General features: G+C 50.8%; 10 protein-coding genes across 10 annotated transcripts; 6 read left to right on the top strand and 4 right to left on the bottom strand.

Annotated features, from left to right (window-relative positions):
• Positions 1-253: 253 nt before the first annotated feature.
• On the top strand, positions 254-2,635 carry cat1 (catalase catB; the record flags this gene model as incomplete). The annotated part of the gene is made up of 5 exons (XM_073739640.1): positions 254-532; positions 590-1,231; positions 1,285-1,449; positions 1,507-1,563; positions 1,610-2,635. The coding sequence occupies 5 exons, from the start codon at positions 254-256 to the stop codon at positions 2,633-2,635; spliced, it is 2,169 nt and encodes a 722-aa protein (XP_073592125.1).
• A 1,881-nt stretch (positions 2,636-4,516) lies between these two features.
• On the bottom strand, positions 4,517-4,978 carry BDW70DRAFT_171461 (RidA family protein; the record flags this gene model as incomplete). Its single annotated transcript, XM_073743225.1, has 2 exons — positions 4,517-4,812; positions 4,867-4,978. The coding sequence occupies 2 exons, from the start codon at positions 4,976-4,978 to the stop codon at positions 4,517-4,519; spliced, it is 408 nt and encodes a 135-aa protein (XP_073592124.1).
• A 1,206-nt stretch (positions 4,979-6,184) lies between these two features.
• On the top strand, positions 6,185-6,588 carry BDW70DRAFT_163657 (uncharacterized protein; the record flags this gene model as incomplete). Its single annotated transcript, XM_073741335.1, has 2 exons — positions 6,185-6,245; positions 6,308-6,588. The coding sequence occupies 2 exons, from the start codon at positions 6,185-6,187 to the stop codon at positions 6,586-6,588; spliced, it is 342 nt and encodes a 113-aa protein (XP_073592123.1).
• Positions 6,589-7,828: 1,240 nt separating this feature from the next.
• BDW70DRAFT_113363 (uncharacterized protein) lies at positions 7,829-9,780 on the top strand. Its single transcript, XM_073734598.1, has one exon. It carries the CDS (start codon positions 7,860-7,862, stop codon positions 9,564-9,566), a length of 1,707 nt encoding a protein of 568 aa, XP_073592122.1. The 5' UTR covers positions 7,829-7,859; the 3' UTR covers positions 9,567-9,780.
• Positions 9,781-10,389: 609 nt separating this feature from the next.
• BDW70DRAFT_163655 (putative oxalate/formate antiporter) lies at positions 10,390-11,871 on the top strand (the record flags this gene model as incomplete). The annotated part of the gene is made up of 3 exons (XM_073741334.1): positions 10,390-10,744; positions 10,820-10,912; positions 10,964-11,871. The coding sequence occupies 3 exons, from the start codon at positions 10,390-10,392 to the stop codon at positions 11,869-11,871; spliced, it is 1,356 nt and encodes a 451-aa protein (XP_073592121.1).
• Positions 11,872-12,862: 991 nt separating this feature from the next.
• Positions 12,863-13,266, bottom strand: BDW70DRAFT_163654 (uncharacterized protein; the record flags this gene model as incomplete). The annotated part of the gene is made up of 2 exons (XM_073741333.1): positions 12,863-13,039; positions 13,093-13,266. 2 exons carry the CDS (start codon positions 13,264-13,266, stop codon positions 12,863-12,865), a joined length of 351 nt encoding a protein of 116 aa, XP_073592120.1.
• Positions 13,267-14,090: 824 nt separating this feature from the next.
• On the top strand, positions 14,091-15,095 carry BDW70DRAFT_171460 (alpha/beta hydrolase; the record flags this gene model as incomplete). The annotated part of the gene is made up of 1 exon (XM_073743224.1): positions 14,091-15,095. One exon carries the CDS (start codon positions 14,091-14,093, stop codon positions 15,093-15,095), a length of 1,005 nt encoding a protein of 334 aa, XP_073592119.1.
• Positions 15,096-15,864: 769 nt separating this feature from the next.
• On the bottom strand, positions 15,865-16,794 carry BDW70DRAFT_163652 (uncharacterized protein; the record flags this gene model as incomplete). The annotated part of the gene is made up of 1 exon (XM_073741332.1): positions 15,865-16,794. One exon carries the CDS (start codon positions 16,792-16,794, stop codon positions 15,865-15,867), a length of 930 nt encoding a protein of 309 aa, XP_073592118.1.
• Positions 16,795-17,608: 814 nt separating this feature from the next.
• BDW70DRAFT_153450 (NmrA/HSCARG family protein) lies at positions 17,609-18,712 on the bottom strand (the record flags this gene model as incomplete). The annotated part of the gene is made up of 4 exons (XM_073739639.1): positions 17,609-17,743; positions 17,801-17,902; positions 17,955-18,528; positions 18,669-18,712. The coding sequence occupies 4 exons, from the start codon at positions 18,710-18,712 to the stop codon at positions 17,609-17,611; spliced, it is 855 nt and encodes a 284-aa protein (XP_073592117.1).
• A 183-nt stretch (positions 18,713-18,895) lies between these two features.
• BDW70DRAFT_163650 (glycoside hydrolase family 115 protein) lies at positions 18,896-22,117 on the top strand (the record flags this gene model as incomplete). The annotated part of the gene is made up of 5 exons (XM_073741331.1): positions 18,896-19,386; positions 19,443-20,059; positions 20,115-20,266; positions 20,317-20,382; positions 20,432-22,117. The coding sequence occupies 5 exons, from the start codon at positions 18,896-18,898 to the stop codon at positions 22,115-22,117; spliced, it is 3,012 nt and encodes a 1,003-aa protein (XP_073592116.1).
• Between the last annotated feature and the right edge of the window lie 603 nt (positions 22,118-22,720).

Raw genomic sequence — 22,720 nt, 5'->3', positions numbered from 1 at the left:
CTGGCTCGCAGCTCCCGTGCCTGCCAGGTGGGCCGGTCAGGGCTCGTCAATGTGATGGAAAGATGGGAGGTCGTATTGTGTTCCTGCAGAGACGATCGCCCTATTGCCTCGGTATAAATACATCCGTGTGTCCTGTCCTACGCTAGGAATGCAGCGCCCTTTAACCCGACCTCAAGCCGGACCTCCTCTGCATTCCTATCCCTCTTTCCTAAAAACCACCAACTTTTTATCTTTATCTTGACTTTACCTCACCATGCGAGCTCTCGGCCTGGTCGGCCTTGTTGGCGTCGCCAATGCCGTCTGTCCGTATATGACAGGCGAGCTCGGCCGTCGCGACACCAATCCCGATGCCACCGAGGCCACTGAGCAGTTTCTCTCCGAGTACTACCTCGACGACACGGACTCGTACCTGACAACCGACGTCGGCGGCCCAATTGAGGACCAGCAGAGTCTCAAGGCCGGTGCGCGCGGGTCTACCCTGCTGGAAGACTTTATCTTCCGTCAGAAGATCCAGCGATTCGACCACGAGCGGGTGAGTGCCTGAGGACTCTTTGACTATCAATTGAAACGTTGCATGCTGACTGTGCAGGTTCCCGAGCGTGCCGTCCATGCTCGGGGTGCAGGTGCCCACGGTGTTTTCACTTCGTACGGCGACTTCTCCAACATCACCGCCGCCTCCTTCCTCTCCGCTAAGGGCAAGGAGACCCCCGTCTTCGTCCGGTTCTCGACCGTCGCCGGCAGTCGTGGCAGTTCTGACCTCGCCCGCGATGTCCACGGTTTCGCCACCCGCTTTTACACTGACGAGGGCAATTTTGATATCGTCGGTAACAACATTCCCGTCTTTTTCATCCAGGATGCCATCCAGTTCCCCGACCTGATCCACGCCGTCAAGCCCAAGGGCGATCGTGAGATCCCGCAGGCCGCCACGGCGCATGACGCCGCCTGGGATTTCTTCAGCCAGCAGCCCTCGACTCTTCACACTCTGCTCTGGGCCATGGCCGGTCACGGTATCCCGCGTTCGTTCCGTCACGTCGATGGGTTCGGTGTGCACACTTTCCGGCTCGTCACCGAGGATGGCTCCACTAAGCTGGTCAAGTTCCACTGGAAGACCCTGCAGGGTTTGGCAAGTATGGTCTGGGAGGAGGCTCAGCAAATCTCTGGCAAGAACCCCGACTACATGCGCCAGGACCTGTTCGAGTCGATTGAGGCTGGCCGGTACCCTGAGTGGGAGGTATGTACTCCTTATTTTCTACTACACAGCGAAGATGCTTACTGACCAGACAGCTTAACGTGCAAATCATGGACGAAGAGGATCAATTGCGCTTTGGCTTCGACCTTTTTGACCCTACCAAAATTGTCCCTGAGGAATACGTCCCGTTGACCCCACTGGGCAAGATGACCCTCAACCGCAACCCCCGCAACTACTTTGCCGAGACTGAGCAGGTCATGGTAAGCTTTTTCCTCCCCCTCACGTATATCTCTCTTTGCCATTTCTAACTTTAACAGTTCCAACCCGGCCATGTCGTGCGTGGTGTTGACTTTACCGAAGATCCCCTTCTCCAGGTAGGCGGCGCAGCGACAACTTATTTGAATCTAAGCTGACTTGAAGCAGGGACGTCTTTTCAGCTATCTTGACACCCAGCTCAACCGCAATGGTGGCCCGAACTTTGAGCAGTTGCCCATCAACCAGCCGCGCGTTGCTATCCACAACAACAACCGTGACGGTGCTGGCCAGATGTTCATCCCGCTGAACCCCGATGCGTACAGCCCCAACACGCTGAAGGGATCTACCCTCAAGCAGGCCAACCAGACTGTAGGTCGCGGATTCTTCACTGCACCTGACCGCACTGCCAATGGCAATCTTGTGCGCGCCAAGAGCTCTACCTTTGAGGATGCCTGGTCGCAGCCCCGCCTTTTCTGGAACTCTCTTCTTCCCGCGGAGAAGCAGTTCGTGGTCAACGCCATTCGCTTCGAGAACGCCAATGTGCAGAGCGATGTCGTGAAGAACAACGTCATCGTTCAGCTTAACCGAATCTCGAATGACCTTGCCACCCGCGTTGCCAAGGCCATCGGTGTTGATGCTCCTGAGCCCGACAACACTTACTACCACGACAACACGACATCCAACATTGGTGCGTTTGGCCACAGACTCCAGAGCTTGGCTGGCCTGAAGATCGCTGTGCTTGCTTCTGTTGACGCGGAGGAATCCTTCAGCGCGGCTACTGCTCTGAAGGCCGAGCTCTCCAACGACAACCTGGACGTCATTGTCGTCGCTGAACGCTTCTCCAACGGCGTGAACCAGACCTACTCCGCCTCTGACGCCATTCAGTTTGACGCTGTCGTTGTCGCCCCTGGCACGGAGAAGCTCTTTGGAGCCAAGTCCGCGGCCAACTCCAGCTCAACCCTTTACCCTGCCGGCCGTCCCCTCGAAATCCTTGTTGATGCTTTCCGCTTCGGTAAGCCAGTCGCTGCTCTTGGCAGCGGCTCCACTGCTTTCGACAACGCTGGTATCAATACCGCCGGCGAGGGCGTGTACGTTGCCGATGCCGTGGACGAGAGCTTTGCCAACAACCTCGAGGAGGGTCTGACTGTGTTCAAGTTCTTGGATCGTTTTGCCCTGGACTCGGATGAATAGATGGTAGAATATTAGCGGAGAGCTTATCTGTATAGATAATATATCCATATTTTATTATTTTCGAGCTTGACATAATGTCCTATAATCGTAACTGGTCGACTTATTGCGATTTCCATAGTGTAGTTTTTCGTGCTCAGCGCCGTTATATATTTTGACGTTTGTTTCTCACTTCATGAGCTCCAATCATCACTCCACATAAGCCCAGATGAGTCCGAAATCCGCTATTAGTGGTTAGTTGATCATTATAACAGCGAGCTGCGTAGCATAAACTCAGCAAACGCCCTACCCAACGCTGACGCCCGCTAACGAGAACTCGGATTCATGTGCGCCTCAATGGTTCCTAGTGCTTGAACCTATACATTCTGCTAAAGGGAAATGTCATAGATATCCTATTGCAGCTTACGCCAGTGATCTCCTATCCATTTAAAATGCACGTAATATACCTACCTAGCCTAGCAATACCTAAACAAGCTCAATTGTAAACCTAATCCGCAGTTCTTATTTCTATTTTATTTCTATTTTATTTTTATTGACCACAGAAAACAGCCCACAACAAGAAAATAAACCACATACCTCGCGCGATGTTGGGGTTCCCTGGTTGGTGCCCCGTGCTCGGGCATATATGGTAGGAATGCCAGCCACATTCTTATAAAACTTGAGTGAGTGACGTGTAGAAATACAAACCACGGCAGCAAGCGCGTTAAGGCTGTTGGATTAGACTATTTCGTTGGATCATGAAGATGTTTCCAACAGGACTCTTGGCAGGGGAAAGCTAATAGGGTTACTGTATGGCTGATTGGTAGGAACTACTATCCGGTAGAGGGGAATGACGGAGTGAATGAGAGGTTATAACGAGATATTTGTCTGATTCGCTATCCTGGGAACAGAAGTAGTCCTGAGCCATTAATGCAAGTTTCATGAGAGTTCCCTTTTGAGAGTCTCAAGCAACAAATCATGATCGAGACTAGCAGTCATATGGCAGGATTAGCACCCGAATTTGCTTTGAAGTGCAAGAACAGAACATACAGTTCCATTTACTCTCGGTAATATACATCCCCACGACGAATATGTGTAGGTCAAGGGTGCGGCTATACGTACTTGGGCGCTGTCATATTGTGGACGATATGTTCGGAGACACCAAAGTGAGAGGAATGTCCTATTATGCGATGCGAGACAGGTCTGTTTATCTTTAGAACACAATGAGTCTGCTGATTCCATTGCCGGTATGCAGTCCTCATGAAGCTGTGGAGAGACCGAATGAGGTTGTAACTGTAGTAATCACCCTCACGCTTCCCGTAGTTGCAGGCAAGCGTAGTCCGTCACCAGTTATAACGAGGAAATGACATATCAGAAGACGACTTCTTTGATAAGACTCATTAATTTTCTAAAACCAAAGCGTTGGTCCCCACGCTGTTGTGTAAGTTCCACTATTGTGATGTTTTGAGGCCGTTTCATGATTACTCAATGACTGTAGCCACTCTCAGATCTTGCAGACATTGCTAATGTGTATGATTAGGTAGGTTCTATGAGTTGTTTCAAGCTGGCAAGGAGTCTGGTGCAGATGATGCCGGTGGACAGGTCGGTTCTGGTGTGTTTGTGTAAACAGCCAAGAAATACTATGTTCATTGGACACGGATTAGTGCTTGATACCTGCTTGATACCTGCTGGTAAGATTCCACTACATACATGCCGAGGAGTACGGGATGAGCTCGAAGCATGCGAGTCCCGATGCTCTAAGGAGCTTTGAAGGTCTCCAATAGGTACGATCTCGCTATCCTATATTTATCTCCAAGCCTTGAATCGACGACGATGTCTATTCACTCGTCCTTATGCAATTTATATATCTGTACATTTGCATCTTTCAAGCCTCGTCAAATCAGTCTAATTAGGAACATGCGCCACGACCTCAATCTCAACCCTCATATCATCCTCCCCCAACCTCGACACACCCACACACGTCCAGATTGGTTCGTGGTTCGGCAAGTACTTCCGGAAATTGCGGACCATTGCCTCTAACGCTTCATTGTTGATAGGCACATGGTAGCTATTTACACGAAACACCTGGCTCCATCCTTCCCCACCAGCGTGCTTCAGGTTTGCTTCAACGTTCGCGAACGCTTGATCAATTTGCGCATTGATTTCTTTGCAAAGTTCGCCAGTTTCGCGGTTCCAGCCGCCTGTTACATAATTTTCAGTACGGGATGCATTTGTGAAGTAAAAGAGAGGCTTACCTTGTCCTGCGCATTCGATCCTGTCGCCGATGCGGACGGCCTGGTTGTATTTGAATTTTTGGCGGTTGCGTTCGCCGACGCCGGGGTAGGAGAAGTACTGTAGGTGTGACATGCTGATTCGCTGTCTGAATTATAGAATATAGTTCGAGTTACGTTGCAGGGTGCGGTCAGAGTAGGACTTATATGTTATGTAGGGAGACGCTTAATAATTGGGTGGGCGGCGGAATGTAAATTCCGCTGCGCTGATCCACTGTGGTGTTGATGCAATTGGCCCGCCGTCTTTTGAACTTGATAATCAAATAAGAACAATCCTGCTGATGAGGGGTGTTTAAGGTATGACTCGACTGTAGGGTGCTGTATACTTTGTCGCAGGGGTTGATTAGGGTCTGCCGAGGTGGGTTGTACTGACGTCATGACATACAGGGCGCAGGTTTAGCCCTTATCCATTGATGAACGGAGAGAAGATGAATTGGACAGACTGACAGCGCAACCAGAAAGGTTATAATTGAAAAACCCGCCTCAATTCAAGAAAGAAGCTGCACCGCGTAGGAGATCTTCCTCATACTTTATCAATCAGCCACGGCCCGGCGGACGCGGTGTTGGAGAGGTTGCGATATAAGCAAGCATGGTGAAGAGCCAACTGGGAGGAGCAGTCGTAAAAAAGAAAGGAAGATAGAGTGCTTAGAGACTTACTTATTATAGACGGCTCTGTTATTGAAGAGGCATCTACTGATCCTATTGTAAACTGCACTCGGCTAAGTAGGAAGTATAGCCACATAATCCAGACCGTCTTGGTAGGGAGTCAGTGAATAAAAAGCAATTGTGCCACAGCTCGTAAGCAGACTAAAGTTTAGGCTCTAGATACTAAACGCCATTAGGCGAATAGGAGCTCTCAAATGCCATTAAATTGACCCCAAGTCGTAGGTTGACATGACAAAAGTCAGCTCAATGACATTGCCTACCACTCAGTGTCACCACGGGCCTTTCTAGTAACTTCAGACGCAGGAATCACTGGTAGCAGTCACAAATCATCATACTGCTGCAGTAACTGATACTGGACAATTCTTAAGCATGTCACGAGCACCACCGGAGGATGTACCAGGTCTAATTGACGTGTCCTCGGACTCAGAGTCCCTAAACCTGGCCCCTATCCCCAGAGGCCTGTTTCTCTCGCTGTAACCATTGGCCGTTTCCATTACAACAGAAAAAAAGCCTCGAAAGACCTACTCATTCGGCCTATAAATTGACCGAATAAAGAACGTCATAGCGACAATAATCCCGAGAAAATATACGCCCAATTCACGGAGTTACGGTCCAGATGTCCTGTCGCACATACGGCCGACAATGGAGGCTTTTATCTCCTAACGAGGTACGAAGACGTAAAAAACGCGGCTTCCGATGCAGAAAGCTTCATATCATCCGTCAAGGCTGTAATTCCCAGTGACCCCCGAGGCATCCGTCGACCGCCACTTAATACCGAACCCCCCTGCTCATACGCCGTACCGGACAGCGCTCGACCGCACATTGCGGCCGAAGCGCCTCAGGCGTCTTGAGCCCGTTCTGAAAGAGCATGCCGAGCGCGAGTTTGCAAAGTTGGTTGCTAAGGGGGGTGGTGATGTATGCGGTGACTTTGCGGCCATCTTCGCCGCTTGGGTGGAGACAGCATGGTTGAACCTGGAGGACGGAACGGCGCCCATGCTTGCGGATACAGCAGCGGCTTGAGTAAACGCGTGGCGTAGGCAAGATGCAAAGGAGACATCAGAACAGTCAGAAAAGTTGTATCTCATCTCAACGCTCGGGAGTTGTTTGCTGACAGAAGAGTGTCCCCTCGGGACCCCGAGCAAGATCCAGCATCGTCGCTCCTCCAGGAAAGAGATACCAACGGTCAGCCGCTGAAGGATGAGCTCTTGATGTATGAGCCTACTCCACCATGCTCTCTGTGATGCTAATCCTTACAGCAGCGCCCTCCGCCAATCCCTCGTTCTGGGCATGGTCGCACCTCCTCTACTGTTTGGTAACATATGCAACCACCTTTCAAGAGATAAAGAACTCCAGAACAGGCTACGCTCCAATCCTTCCGTCATCCCAGCCGCTGTCGAAGAATTTGTCCGTCTGTACGTGCCCTACCGCGGCTTCTGCCGGACTCCTTCCCGAGACGTTGAACTCTGCGGGCGAAAAATCCCCGCGAAGTCGTAGTGCACGTGCTGTTTGAACTGTCTTTCCATCCCGCGTAATTTCGCGCTTTCAGGTGGCTATATGCAATGCCCTGTACTCCAGGCAAACATAAACTCCTTGCGGCATATGCCGAGTGCTCCCTGCATGTAATAACAGAATTACCTACCTCAGAACATACATCTACAATAAAAAGAGCCCACGGAAGAATTAGAAGATTACTCCGCAAATCTAGCAAATTGGAGTTGACGTCCGTCGGTTTTGGCATTTCTTTGTTCAGCATCGTGTAAACCCTCGATAAACGATGACCCAAATGGTTGCCCTAAGAACGTCTTGACATAACTGATGGTTTGATACCTGAAATCACTAGCTGTAAATTCGCTATATCAGAGTATAAGACTATATGCTTGGTTGTGGCTTTAGGATTCGCCATAAAGATTTCTGGGTGAACTAGAGTATTCGGGCTCTACCTGCAGTATAGAGGTTAGATGTAGACCGATCAGTCAACGGGATATCTTCTGAAACACATATAGAGAAATTGAACTGAGATTTCAATTATAGCTGACATGTAGACAACCCCGCACGCCTGCTGTGGTTGTTATTTAGGTACTTTTCCTGGGCAACATGAAGCGATAGGACGAGGAAATCTACGCTTTTCATGCAGCATGACGCTGAGGAGGTGCGCGGCCCAATCTTCATTTGATTCGTCCAGTCAATCCACTCGAGGCTAGGCTGAGCTGAGAGCACACGATTCGTTTTGTTGACCCCAACTGACCATCATTTTCTCTTATTTCGTTCTTGAGCCGACCATTCAACTCACGATGTCCTTTACAGAAGAAATTCGCACTGCAGCTGCAAGGCGCAATGAAATCCGCAACATCCTTCGAGCAAACTACGTTGGCCCTGAGCGGGCAATGCAAGCATCCCTGAACGAATTCCGCCACTGGACACCACATGATGTAGCCTCGCTTTTTAGAGATTTTCCACCCCTCCTTGAACGGCGGCTATATCCCCTAGGCCCTGAAGCTCGATACCCGCCATCAGGAAGACGACGGTGGGCGGAGCTTGCAGCCAAGGTCGCTACACTGGCCGTTGTCGATACGATCGCCGTTGCAGCTTCGCCGCTAGCGCTGGCGACGATGGATGCGGAAAAGCGGAAGAAAACAGCCTCACAGCTGCTTGACATGAATGTGAATATGGTTTCATCGTCGCTGTTCGTAGCGCCGCCGTTGAGCCTGATGGAGCAGGCAGGTCGCGTGGGCCAGGCTCTATGTGTGAATAAATGGGGTCAGTTTCGCATGCTGAGTTCTGGGTACGCTGCTATATCGCATGTATGGGCTGAGACGATGGGTCTCGAGTATAACAATGAAAAAGTCGATCAGGATGAACGCGGGCTGCTCAAGACGCATTTTAACAAAATTATGGGGAAAGCTCTTCAGTGTGGATACGAATGGGTCTGGCTTGACCTTTTAGCTATCCCGAAGAAGTCGGACCCTTCGACTAGCGGTGCTCGTCTTACAGAGATCAAGACTCTCATTATCAACAGTCTGGACGCAGTATACAGGAATGCTGACGCAGTTATCGTGCTAGACTCCTTGGCCTTGCACCTCCCGTCGGCTGACCCGTTGGTGACCGCGGCAGTACTCGTCTGCGGAATGTGGTTGACTAGAATCTGGACCTATCAGGAAATCAAATTAGCACGGAAAGCATTGATTGTTACCGCCACACATGTGGTTGCATTTCAGGATGTACTCAGCACTCTAGAGTCCCAAGCCAGGCAGGACGGCCATCGTTTCCATGAGCTCCACCGGACCTTTGCGCGTTTGCAATCAGTGTACGGGCCTGGAATCAATCTTGCTGATATAGCCCTGTCATGTACCAACCGCCACACAAAGAACGAAGTCGATTACGCCCGTGGCTTCTACGCTTTGCTTGGCTTGAAGTGGCAGGCCAGTTGGACTTACCAAGACGGAATCAAGCATATCTACAACTCCCGGCCGCAAGAAGCAGCAATGATTGCCTCTATGCATGGCCCACGTGGCTTGCCCAGTCCTTTCACCTGGGTTCCAAAGTATCTGGCCCAGCTCCAGGGTAAAAGCTGGAAGCCCTACTACTTTAGGTGCGAATCGTTCGGCCTGGTGGGAAAGTGGCATTCCGCTTCAGTTCTGAAGCTGGCGCGTGCTTGTTTATACGAGCAACCAGGTACAGATGATAAATTAGCATTCGAGCTCCTTATCGGTAACAACACGGGAGAAACCGCGCCAGTCGTGGTCGTTACTTGGAGCAAGGACTACACTACCGATTTGACTAAGTGGACAGAGCTGATATCTGGCGGCAAGTCGAGACTGCTGTGTGCGGATGAGATCGTGGTAGGCGAAATCTTTCCGACAGTGCTTCTCGGAGTCTGCGAAGGCGATATCGGGCCTGAATACGGCCTGGAGGCTGGTGCTATGGGATATGTTCTTGCAAGCGGGGTTCTCGTATCAGGAAATATGCATTCTGTCGCTAAGACATGGCTGCTAAAGTGATGCGAGTGAACGCAGATGCTTTACCGACAGGATACGTCTTCAGCAAGGACAAGTGGCCTGCATATAGCTCAGGACCATGCATAGTAATCGCATCAGATCAATCTCCCCTTTGTTTTCTTTTTTCTAGGTAGGTATATACTTGGAACAGAACAACCTCTCTGGAAATCTAGCTCTGTGATGCTTTCGGCCGGGCTGGTGAGACATTAAATTATACTTGGAAATGGCAGTTAGTTACCAGACCTGTATACTCAGTTGGTGTGCCAGTTGCTCAATGCAGGAAGTCTCTGTCTCTGTCTAGTCGAAGCCCGGTATTGCGCGAATAGCTCTCAAGCTCGCTCCATCGTCTGCAATATGGACATCCTAGCTGACATCCCAAGCCTGGAACTCTCACGTTCGTGCTCATTGCTCAGGGCTATGGCTGAGATACTATGTCTGCGTGGAGCTTTATAGCGAACAATCTCTCAGAGCTTAGTACCGGCAGCTGTTACGGATCCATACGTAGGCCTGAGATTGTAAGGAAGTTTTGGGGGTTGACGATTGCCTTCTGCTATGGAAGCGGAGTCCGAATCATCGGCCCTCAGCTAACAAACCTGACAAGTTAATGCATTATCTTAGTCGTACTGAGGATATCGAGGTATTCCCATCGTCCTACACCACCTGATCGAGACCCGATATCCGGTTCCGTTCGAGAAGCCCTAATTGGAGAAATTCAAGTTTCTACCACAAGAAATTGGAGATCGGACCCACCCACTTAGCAAATTCTTATCAAAGCCCCAAATCCCCTTCAACTCCCTTTTTCACCTTGAACTAACACGGCAGGCCAATGGCAAATATCAGCCAATCCCTCTCTTTCTCGGAGGCAGGAGCAGTAGGAAGAGTTGGGGACCATTTCACGCATCTTCAACCCCTTATCCTCGACAAAGTCCCCTTCAGGACCCAGGAGACAGAGGCGGACAATGGAATTGGAGATGAAAAATACCCCGACGGCGGTCTGTCAGCCTGGCTCGTCGTTCTGGGCTCCTGGTGTGCAATGGTCCCTTCAATGGGCCTCCTGAATACATTCGGTGTCCTCCACGCCTGGACATCAAAACACCAACTTCTGGCATACTCAGAAAGCAAGATTGGCTGGGTGTTTGGGACGTATGCGTTCTTTTTGTATTTTGGAGCGGCGCAGATTGGTAATCAACCTATATCCCTGCCTTTCAGCATTGTTTGATTGCTGGAGTAAGAGCACTAATAGGGTTGATGGTTAGGTCCCATATTTGATTCTCGAGGGGTACTGCCAGTAGTTCTCCCCGGTTCAATTGGGCTTATCGTGTCTATTTTCACGTTCGGCGAGAGCAAAGGTAGTCTTCCCCTCCCTGTGCTTCATCCTTTTATACTCACGCGGTGAGCAGAATACTACCAAATTCTCCTCTCCTTCAGCATCCTCGGAGGGCTCTCTTCATGCTGCCTCTTCACGCCCGCAATCAGCGCAATCGGGCACTGGTTCGACGTTCGGCGTGGTCTTGCCACGGGAATCGCCTGTACAGCAGGCGGACTGGGGGGTGTCTTCTTCAGTCTGATCGTCCTGTACGTGGGGCCCATTCTCGGTTTTCCGTGGGCGATGCGGATTATCGGGATCATCTCGGCTGTTCTGTGTGGTTTGGCATGTCTTCTCCTCAGGACTCGACTGCCACCAAATATCAAGGCCGGCATGGCTGTTGACTTCAAAGCGCTTCGTGATAAAGGTTATGGACTAACAACCCTGGCGATATGGTTGGTAGAATTCGCTGCGTTTATTCCCTACGCGTATATTGTATCCTATGGGCTTTATGCGAATATTCCCACTGATGTCGCGTACCTGCTTTGCGTGTTTTTGAATGTTGGCGCGATACCTGGACGCGCTTTACCGGGTATGCTGGCAGATAAACTGGGCCGATTCAACGTCATGTCGCTTACAGCAATTGCTTGCGGGATCTGTACACTGGCATTATGGTATTGCTCTGGCATGAACGAAGGCGCTATAGTTGCATATGCAGTGTTATACGGGTTCTGGAGTGGTGCTGCAATTAGTCTTACTCCTGTGTGTATCTCCCAGGTGTGCAAGATGGAAGATTATGGGAAAAGGAATGGGACGACGTTTACGCTCGTTAGTATTGGCACTTTGACGGGGATCCCGATGGCTGGAGCGATCCAGGAAAGTCAAAATGGAGGATTCAAGGGTCTTATTATTTTTGGTGGTGTAATTTATCTATCAGCGGCGGCGGTGTTTGTGCTTGCGAGGGGGGTGGTTGGAGGGTGGGGGATGAAGGTGAGGTTTTGATATATAGATAGAAGTTCTGGTCAAACATCCTCTCTCGGTGTTCCAAAACCGACAGAATACAAAATCAGAGTGTTCAGCAGTTTCAGTCATCTGGAAAATGTTGTAAATCCCCCCTTTGTTAGACCAACCACTCATGAGCTTCTCGTTATTGTGAATTTAGGGCTGCATATGCCCCGTCGGCCGTCCTAGGCTCACGCAGAGTTGACTTTAAAGCCACCCTGAACCTGCCTCTGAAAACCTCAAGTGGCTCATACTTCCTCGCAATAGCCTTGATAAATTCAACGTTTCCCTTCCCATACCCTCTCAAAGGGTTCTGATAGCGAGCTGCATAGTTCATATAGACGTACTCGCTGTCAGCGCCAATTTCTTGCGTATACACCTTGAGTCTACGTATCAAGTCATAGCCAAGACCTTGAAAGAGTGTATCACCCGATGGATTTTGCCAGTCAAGAAAGACGAGATAAACTTGATTGGTTAGCGTGCCCCCTAGAGTAGCAGACAGTCTACTTACCCAAAGTATCTTCGTCACCTATCCGATCGAGCCCCAGCACATTCCCCACCCCTGACCTCCGACTCACCTGTTGAAGGATGGATGGAAACGGCTGTAAAAAGAAGATCACGTCCCAGTCCTCACTTTCCACTCTAGCGGCACGGGCAGCCAACAGAGGCCTCTTCGTACAGATTGTGAAGATGATCCAGCACTCACGTCGTTGCGGAAGGTCAGTATTAGAAACACCGCTCTCTTCCCTAGTGGCGGCGCAGTCTCCATCATGAGATCATATATGTCTGTCACGCGAAGAGTACTGAACGTCCTTGGAAGATCTATAAACTGTCCAAAGATCGCCGGGTTCTCCATCCCAAGGGCATGCTGCAACCCGCTAGCTGCGAAGCTAGTATTTGTTTTCCCATTGTATTGCCAGATAGTAACAAGTTGTGCGTGCGGGTCGTTGATAAGATTCGAAGTGAAGCTCACTAGCGCTCTGCTTTGTGCTCAGATTTCAGTTGCAGAATGCCGAATTAGCCCACCCCAGAGGCGTGCCTGTTTGAACGCTCGAAGAGTGACGCGAGTTACGATGCCGAAATTACTCCCGCCGCATTTTTGGGCTCGAAAGAGGTCAGTGTTAGTGGTGCTGCCTGCAGTTGTGATTGTGCCGTTGCCGAGGACAATCTGGTATCACATTAGTGGATTATTACAGTTATGAGGGTAAGAGCCATACCGACCTCAAAGCTAAGCACATTATCACACGCAAGCCCGTACAGGTTTGCAAAATAGGACAGTCCACCTCCAATAAGTAATCCCCCAACACCCACCGTATCCGCTCGTCCACCGGGAACCGCAACGCCCAGCGGCTCGGGGGCCTTGTAAACATCCCCCCATTTGGTGCCGCCCACCATCTTTAGCTGGCTCAGAAGCTCTGCATTCAGCCATGTCCTCTGCTGTTCAATTCGAGGTGCTCCAGAAATACTATACCGGAATCACCCCCAACAGCCCATCATACAGATCCTTGTATAATGCAGACCGAACCCCCTTTCTCTCTTTGTAGCGCAGGGTATTTTTCCATCCTTCGAATTGGGTGTGAGCGCAGGCTTTGAGTTCGGGTTCTGCGTATGTGTAGTCCATACTTGCTTCTTCGCAAGACAAAGAGCCCGTTTGACCGCCAGGTCTGTGATCTTGTGCCATTTGGGCTGTTAAATTAGAAGTCAAGGGTCATACAATCCCTGCAATAACCAGAACAGAACCTTCCAAAGAAATTGACATACATGTCCATTATGTACCAAGCTTATTACCTGCGAGTATAAGTGCAAAAAGCGCGGATATACCATCTTCGACAGTGCCTATACTCCAAAGTATACGGGATGTGGGAGATACGGGTAGTTCAGATATGCCGGATCCATAATTTGGCATTTCTTTTCCAGATTAGCGACGTTGCCTATATACGGCCGGAAGGCAGGGTAATTGTCTGCCTTGTCTTGCTATAGCCATGTGGAGGATGTTCGTATCCACGTCATGTTTCGTGGCGAACTGGCGATAACCTCGGGTACCTAAATGGATCGACATAGTTCCAGCATCTGCATCACAAATCACAGAACTCGACGGTAGACAGTGGGGGCTATGGGTCTTCCAGCACTACTTAAACCGCACGGAACCCCTCATACTGTGTTTCACGAACCCCAGAGCAAGCACGACCCCGCGATCCATTGCCCTCACAGTATCAACCATGTCTAACCATCCATCAACGATTCGCCCACCCCTTGACCCTGAACTCGCCGTTGCTCAAAAAAGCTTCCCCAGAACCCCGCTACGCGAAAGCCTTTCAGCCCGCCGCAAGGCCGCAATTTTAACGTGGGAGTCCATAAGCGGTGGCAGAGAGGCTTTAATCTCGCACTCAGAAGTCGACATCCCAGGCCCCGCAGGCACATTACGCGCTTCAGTCTTGCGCTCGACGAAAGCCGAACATCAAGCTCAGCCAGCGTCGAAGACCGTCGGAATTGTCCATTTCCACGGCGGCGGCCACGTCACAGCCGATCGGTTCGTCGGGCTCAACACGCTCTTCGACATCATTGAGAAACTCGGTGCGGTCGTTATATCGGCTGAGTACCGGCTCGCACCTGAGCACCCGCAGCCGGCGCAGGTCGAGGATTCCTACGCGACATTACGCTGGGCCCATTCCCACGCCTCGGAGCTTGGATTCAATCCCGGTAAACTGGTGACATGCGGCGGTTCCGCGGGTGGAAATCTCACAGCGGGAGTCTCGTTACTTGCACGAGACCGTGCCGGGCCGAAACTTCTCGGCCAAATGCTCTTCTATCCGTGGGTTGCCGACGTCACGACTTCTCAATCCATAGAACAATACGGCGAGGTTGCGCCATGGACAAAGGACGATAACGCGCATGGTCTCGACCTTGCACTTGGTAAGAACCGCGAACACGCCAGCATTTATTCACTGCCTGCGCGTGCAGCCGAAACACAACAAGGTCTGTCGGGTCTCCCGCCGACGTACCTGGATGTCGGCGAGGCGGATGTCTTCCGGGACCAGGATATGGAGTTTGCGGGAAACCTTTGGAAGGCGGGCGTGCAGACAGAACTGCATGTTTGGCCGGGGGCGTGGCATGCGTTTGATACTTTTGCGCCGGAGGCGAGCGTTAGTAAGAGGGCATTCAAGGCAAGGCTGGAGTGGCTGGAGAAGTTGCTTGAGACCACTGATGCAGGCATTTTAGCGTAGATCTCAGCATGGTGATAGAGTAGAGTCGATAGAGTGTATCTCGAGAATCTAATTATAGCTAGAGTCTCTTTTACGGCTCGTGAATTTATTGCACTCGCAACAGAATGCCCCAGGGTGTCTCCGTTGACGAGAAGCCCAATGCGGAGATTATCTCCTGTGCTAATCAAGCGTTCAGAATTGAGCGAAGGTGAACAGAGTTATTAAGGTGGACTATGCAGGACATGAGGCCGAGAGAACAAATTATTGGAACTATCTCTCTGAACTGTAGGAATCCGTAGACCAATAGAGAGTCCCTTGATGGTTTTAGTGCCACAGATGATGAGTTGAGAATGTTGTTTGTGTCAGACGTACATGGAAGGCGAATGCGAATTTTGATTTCTCGTCCAATTGACGACTTTTTCGAGGTGACCTCAGGTGTCGCTCCTGGTACTTAAGCATATGGCGTAAAGGAACGCTATAAAGGCTTGATAAAAGGTGAGATTGCTTCCGTAGAGAACCTGAATTTGAACGATTAGGACTGTCATGGCTAGTAGGCTTAATGCTGCATACTCACATCGAGGTGAATCTATATACAAGTCACAGGTCTGGAGAAACATCTGCATGAGTGTGATGAAAAATTATATTGCCCAAGACTATCAGCTACCTTCTTTCATCAACGCTTTTGTCCGATACATACTCCGTGCAGTACTGTCCTTTTACAGCAACTGAAATGGTTGTGCTCCGGTCAAGGGAACAGCAAGTTCACGCTCCATGCAACTGGGGACATGAGTCACCACCGATCATCCACCGGTCTCAGCAAAACATTCTTACCCGCCCAGTCATCACGCAAAGTCTCCATGGTCAATCCACGGCGGTGTGCCGCCTCATACAACTGCTCACAAGCAGTGCGCGCCTCTTTGAGGTCCTCCTCCGGTGGGGTCTGCAGCTCCAGGTGCCCGTACTCATCCGGCATATAGTACAGATCAAGCACGAACGCAAGACGCTCAAGCCTGGGCAAAAATGGTTTGTTAGAGAATGCATTGACCCACTCCTTCCACCGATCTGACTGACAGAGCAGAACAGGGCCGCGGAAATGGAGGTTGGTCAGGTTTGGCGGGAAGTTGGCGTAAAGACCTGAGAGGGTTGATGGTTCTTTGAAGACTGCGCCGACAGATAGATTGAGTGTTTCCAGAGCAACGAGCTGAGCCAAGATCTTGGGAAAGAGACACTCTGGGAACCAGCCGAAATCTTGTCCCAGCGAAGTCGAGCGGAAGGTGAGGGAGGTGACGGTCGCCACGAGGTGAGGCAATGCGGCTGACATGCGAAGGAACGCATCGAGCGCATCATTTTCGATAATTTCCAGCGTACGTAGACGGCTCTCCTCGCTTGCAATGGGTTGCGTTTCTGGCTCGCGCGGGGAATTCTCTGTCAGACAGAGGGCGTTATTCTTCTCTGCCATCCACTCCTTGCCCTGCTGGCTCATATTGATTAGCTGGATATCGGATGGGCAGCTCAAATACTGCATCTTGGCTTCGCCACATGCAATCGCCTCCTGGTTCATACGTAACTGTTCATCAGATGTCGGCCCCTCAAATCGTAACTCCATCGTGAAGTACAGGATCAAATGCTTGATACGGCCATGCAGGATATGCGGCGATTTGGTGACCTCTCCGCACACACCGGACAACACCAACCGCTCGAGCGGCCAGTGCACCGGCATATCTTTATCATTGAGATTCTCGTTAAAGCCGCTATCTATCTCCAGCTTGCAGACGCTGGTGAAGTGGTCACCGAGAATGGGCCATTCTGTGTTAGACGGTGGATCTTGTTCGATCAAGAGCTTTGTGGTATTTCTAGGGATGATTCTAAGTTGCGCGAGAAGAGGCTAGCAGTGCTCGATTGTAGATTCGCTGTCGACATGAGGTCCTTGCACAGTGACTCTCTGAGCTAGGGGTTGAAGAGTCTGCTCGCAACTTTGCTCGCAATCCATGATGCCCCCGGTGATCCTTGGCGGGAGAGTGGAGTTTCCAGGGCTGATGCTGTTCTGCTGAGCTGGAGTCAGGTTATCGCGTCCTGGCTCAGAAAAGCAACTTGCCATCAGGATCAAGAACTGCAGACTAAGTTCCGGTGCTGTCGGCTTCTGGCTACGAATGTGTTGGCTTTTACGAGTGATTTGGCCTTGGTGACTCAGGTCTGAGCGTGTCACATGATAACTCCCCTCCACACCATCGGCACCAAGTATGGCACGAAAAATGTGGCCTATGCAGCATTTGCCAAGGTCAGTCATGCCCATTTGGGTGAAGCTCCTCTGAGAGACTTGAGATATCAAGTGCGATAAGCAACTCTACTGACACGTAAGTTGTGTACAGCGGATGAGCTAACTAGGCAGGCTATGGCCCAAATATCAACCCTGCCAGGACAAATTATAGACATTCGTTATCATGGAAGATCAACACAAACCAGACTCCAGAGGCACTCTGTCATGGTGAAGCATGTAATTAATCAGATAGTAGACAGATTAAGTCGGGAAGCCCTTAAGTCCTAGCCCACTCCTCCATCGTCTGCACTGGCCTGACTCCCAGATCCTCTGCAGTCAAAAAACTTACGCCGGGCTCGACCCATTCCTGTACAGGCACAAACCGAAAATAATCCATCATGAGTGCAAACTCCTCGGCCCATCTTGGCCACGGTCACAGCGCATCGTAGTCATCACGAGAGATGCGGACAAGCTGTACCATTTTCCCCTTTGCTCTCGCCCACTCCTCAACCCACTTCCTTGCCGTCCATTGTGCAATGCTGGCAATCACCATTGCGCCGTTCCTGACCTTCTCTGCCGGGCTTTTAAATGATAGCCTCGATAAAAGGTGTCAGATTCATCACGTCCCCAATAAAAGGTATAACCGTCTCCGGATCATAGGTGGTAAACTGTATATATTTCCCCGCGGTCTCAATCCAGTAGAGCCTGAGTGACGCGATCTGGAGGTTATTTGCATAGAAACAGACGAGTAGGAATGTAGTCTTTGCATGTAGGTCCGGATACTCCGCGCGGATTGTCTGCTCCACGTCGAACTTGCCCTCGAAGTGGTACACAGGGTGTTCCTGTTTTGTCTTTCCCAACGTACTCCAGATGTAGTGTTCCAGCGTCAAGACCGCTGCCGCAGCTTTAACCATGTTGATACCCTGCTGTCGTTCAAGCTCCTTGGCCTTTTCGTACCCTTGTTGCTGGTAGAGCGTCCAAAAGTCTATGACTGCAAAGATGATGTGTGAGCCTCTAAAGGCGGCTGTTATGGTGTCGATATTGTTTATGTCGGCTCTGACTACTTCAATCCCTTTGGCAGCGAGGTCTTTTGCGGCAGCGCTGGAAGGGTTTCGCGTGAGGCCCCGGATCTGGTACTGTGAATTATTGGCGAACGCGGCAATGGCAGCCTGGCCTTGTTGGCCAGGGAGGAATAATCTACTTAGTAGTTCCGCCGGCCACATTTACTTGTATACAATATTGTATATAATATGAGGACCCGGGGGCAGTTGATCTAGCGGGAAATCCCTCTCCTTTTCTTGCCTAAGCGGCCTTCCCTTTGAAGATGATCCCCGCACGTCGCTTCCTGCTGTCGGTCTTGGCTTAGACCCTGCTCGTTCATAATTAACCCGAGCATGCAGATCATGCATACCAAAGACCAGATAACCCATAGATTACGTGAGTGATAGGTGGAAAATCAAGTCTCGCTCAGTATTGCTCAGTCAGGCTCTGTTCTGCTGTTACTGGTTCATATATAGGTCCGGGTATCCTTGGACCAGAGGAAATGGGGTCAGATAATATCAAGATGGCCGCTTTGCCCTTTACCTTGGTATGTCTTCTAGCTATTCTCGTTACAACAAGCCTGGCTCTCCTAGAGGAGCAGATCGTTACGTTCCATCCCCAAACAGGAGCGATTCCAATTCATAATGCCGCAATACTATATGATAATCAAGACCCAGTTGCCGTCGAGATTGCTACAGAAAGCCTGGCAAATGATATCGAGAAAATCACGGGAAGAAGACCTCGTCGCTCTGCTGCAGACGCAAGCGGATCCACGAGTCTAGGATCGACAAAAACAGCAATTATCGCAGCGACAGTCCATTCAGGGCTAGTACAGGACCTGGAGAATAGAGGGCTTCTTAACGTGACAGATATCCGGGGGGAATGGGAAACGTTTCGCACGACGGTTGTCACCGACTATCAAAGGGGAAAGGATGCGCTTGTCATCGCGGGCAGCGATAAAAGGGCAGTGGTATATGGGATATATACGCTCGCAGAGCAGTGCGGACAGTCACCGTAAGCTCACGTTTTGAACTATCAAAAAAAAAAAAAATCCGATAACGAGAGGCTAGGTACCACTACTGGGCCGACGTACCCCCCACCCAGCATTCCACGATCTACGCTCACCCCAAGACAACAAGGCAAGGTCCACCGAGTGTAAAGTACCGCGGGCTCTTCATAAACGACGAAGCACCCGCCCTGACAAGCTGGTGGTCCAAGAAACACGGTGTGGACCACTACCCGCTTGACACCGAGTTTTACCGACACGTCTTTGATCTGATTCTGCGGCTGAAGGGAAACTTTATCTGGCCGGCCATGTGGGCATCGTATGTCCCTCCGCCGGGGAACATTTTCTTTACAGACGATCCGCACAACCAGCAATTGGCTGATGATTATGGTATTGTGGTCTCGACAAGCCATCACGAGCCGATGCAGCGCGCGACCAATGAGTGGAATTCGTCAGAGACGGGTGAGTGGGATTGGACGGTCAACAAGGCAAATGTGACGAGGTTTATGCGAGAAGGCGTGAGACGCGCAGCGAAGAACGAGACTTACTTTACGCTGGGGATGCGTGGTGCTAGTGACAGTGCCATCAGTGCACCCGATCCCATTGCGCTGCTGGAAGACGTTTTTGAAACGCAGAGGGATATGCTGACGGAGGAATACGGCAGTCTCTCGGATGTGAAACGTGTGCTGCTTTCTACCCTGCGAACCTGCTCCCTTGCTGATGCTGATGGTGGCAGAGGTCTGGACCATATACAAGGAGGTCGCAACCTACTACGCCGGGGGGTTGAACCCGCCCGAGGACGTAACCCTCATGTTCACGGACGATAACTGGGGAAATATCATGCGATTACCGAGTGCCGAAGAGGCCGCGAGGCCTGGTGGAATTGGGGTGCGCTATATTACCCCCGTGAAGATGATCAAAAAGCTGACAGAAGGCAGCTCTATTACCATTTTGAGTACGTTGGCCGTCCTAAGAGTTATAAGTGGCAGAACACAAATAACCTCGTATGTAACTACAAGCTGGGAGAGCGTTGCCGGTGACTGACTGAAGCAGGCCAAAGTCTACAAAGAGCTATCGCAGGCTCTAGACCGAGGTGCAGACCGGATTTGGGTCTTTAATGTGGCCGACATCAAGCCGATGGAGTTGCCGTTTGCCTTCGCGATGGACCTGGCGTGGAACTCATCACGGTTTGGTTTCTCCACGATTCCGGGATATCTCAAGGCGTTCGTCTTGCGGGAGCTCGGATGCAAGGACAACGAAGCAGAGGAGATTGCGTCTATCCTCCTCCGGCACGGTGAGCTTGTTGGGCGCCGCAAGTATGAAGGGGTTACATCCGCGACCTATTCCTTCTACAACTACCATGAGGTCGAGCGAATCCTGCAAGAATGGGAAAACCTCGGAGCCAGAGTGACAAAGGCCCTCGCCTTCATATCTCCAGCCAGCCAAGCTGCATTCATACAACTTGTCCAGTATCCCATCCAGGCCGGCCTGATTTACCACCGCATCGTCCTCGGACAGACGATTAACCAGCAATTCGCTATCCAACGCCGGAACACAGCAAATACAGTTGCAGAGCAAATCCTCGCAGCGTCTGAAGCAGACGCAGATCTCAGAGAAGAGTTCCATGCCATGCTTGGCGGCAAATGGGACGGGATTATGGACCAACCGAAGCTGGAGCAATGGCAATGGGAGACGTGGCTGTACCCATCTCGGGACATTATTCAGAACCTGTCGTTTGTGCAGCCGCGACAGGACTTCGTTTATAACCTGGGCAACCTGGGAATATACGCTGAGGGATCGCAAAGTGCCGCTATGCAGTCGTATGTATGCGAGTCGTGCGATCAGACTGCACCCACTGTCGGCTCACGAGCGCCTATATTGCCGACGATGGACCCATATGGCCCGGCGTCTTACACGGTAGACTTTTTCCACCGGGGCGATCACCGGAAACCCATCTCATTTAATTTGAGTATACCCTGCGACTGGATCAATATCAGCCTTGTCTCGGGCAAGCTCTCGAAAGAAACCCCAGAGGAACGCCTGACAGTGTCAATCGACTGGCCTAAAGTCCCTCAGAGCTTCAACGAGACCGTACTCATACACGTTCAGTACGACACCCAGCCGCATTTTGAAAACCTCCATATCCCTATTCTGAATAGACCTGCCCTTCCGGCTGGCTTCCATGGCTTCCCAGCAACAAACGGTTACGTATCAATCGAGGCGGCGCACTTCCAGCGCGCCATAAGTGGCTCAGATACGGTCTCGTTCAAAGCCCTGCCCCGTCTCGGAACACGCACCGAGTCCGGCGCTGTCGCGTTGAGGCCATACAAAGCCGCACGGGCGTCAATCAGCACAGCACAGGATGCAAGAGTTGAATACGACGTCTTTCTCTTCGAGAGCAGCCAGAACCTAACTGCCACGCTTTTTCTCACCCAGAATCTTGATACAGACCCTTCCCTGCCGATGCAGTACTCCCTGGCCATAGACTCAAGTGAAGCGAGCTTTACCCGCTTGCTCCAGGAACCCGAGACGCCCGGTGACTTGCCAGATATCTGGACGGATCAGGTGGAGGATGGAGTTTGGACTGTGCAGGTGCAATTGGGCCCTGTTTCTGCCGGTAAACATACACTTACCTGGCGGGTTAATTCGCCGGAGGTTTTTCTTGAAAAAGTTGTCTTGGATACGGCGGGTGCTGTTCGAAAGAGTTACCTTGGGCCTCCTGAGACGGTGAGAGTTTGATGTGGATTCTGGCTGTTTGAGCATCAGAATATAGAGAACGTCAGGATCTTGTCTGGGCTATGAAATGCCGTAACTTCCGGCACTTTTGGGTGCTTTGCTTCGGTTATACTCACGCTTCAGCACATAAAAATCATTCCTAGACACCGGCTGTGCTTGGCATTCATGATTTTTTCAGTCTATGACCTCAATTTTTCGCAGTTTGTGCATGAATTTAGTGCCTCATATGTTCCATATAGAATATTGTGATTGACATGAAAATCTTAGGGTCAATGCTATAGTGACGCCTGTGAAATGAGTATGATGAAGTTGATGGGCAGAGTCTGAACGTGATGGCGATTTATGAATCCCAACCACCATAATAATAAGCCTGCGCAATCTCCATAATGTTGAGCCCTGGAATGCTACCCATGGGGCACGGGAATCAAGCCAATGAGAAAGCGGTGACATAGGCTTTACTTTAACAGGAACCTTGTCGACATGTTCAGTCGTCGACACGTCCAGTCCTTACTAAGTCATGTCCTAGGGCCAACACTTAGATAGCAAATATTTCTGAAGAAAAGTATTCAAAAGTTCAAACAGCGTCCGGCATTCTATATTCCTAGT

Source organism: Aspergillus foveolatus, assembly GCF_047715535.1.
Source record: "Aspergillus foveolatus strain CBS 279.81 unplaced genomic scaffold BDW70scaffold_75, whole genome shotgun sequence".
Taxonomy (NCBI): Eukaryota; Fungi; Ascomycota; class Eurotiomycetes; order Eurotiales; family Aspergillaceae; genus Aspergillus; species Aspergillus foveolatus.
This window is presented reverse-complemented; position numbering and strand designations above follow the sequence as displayed.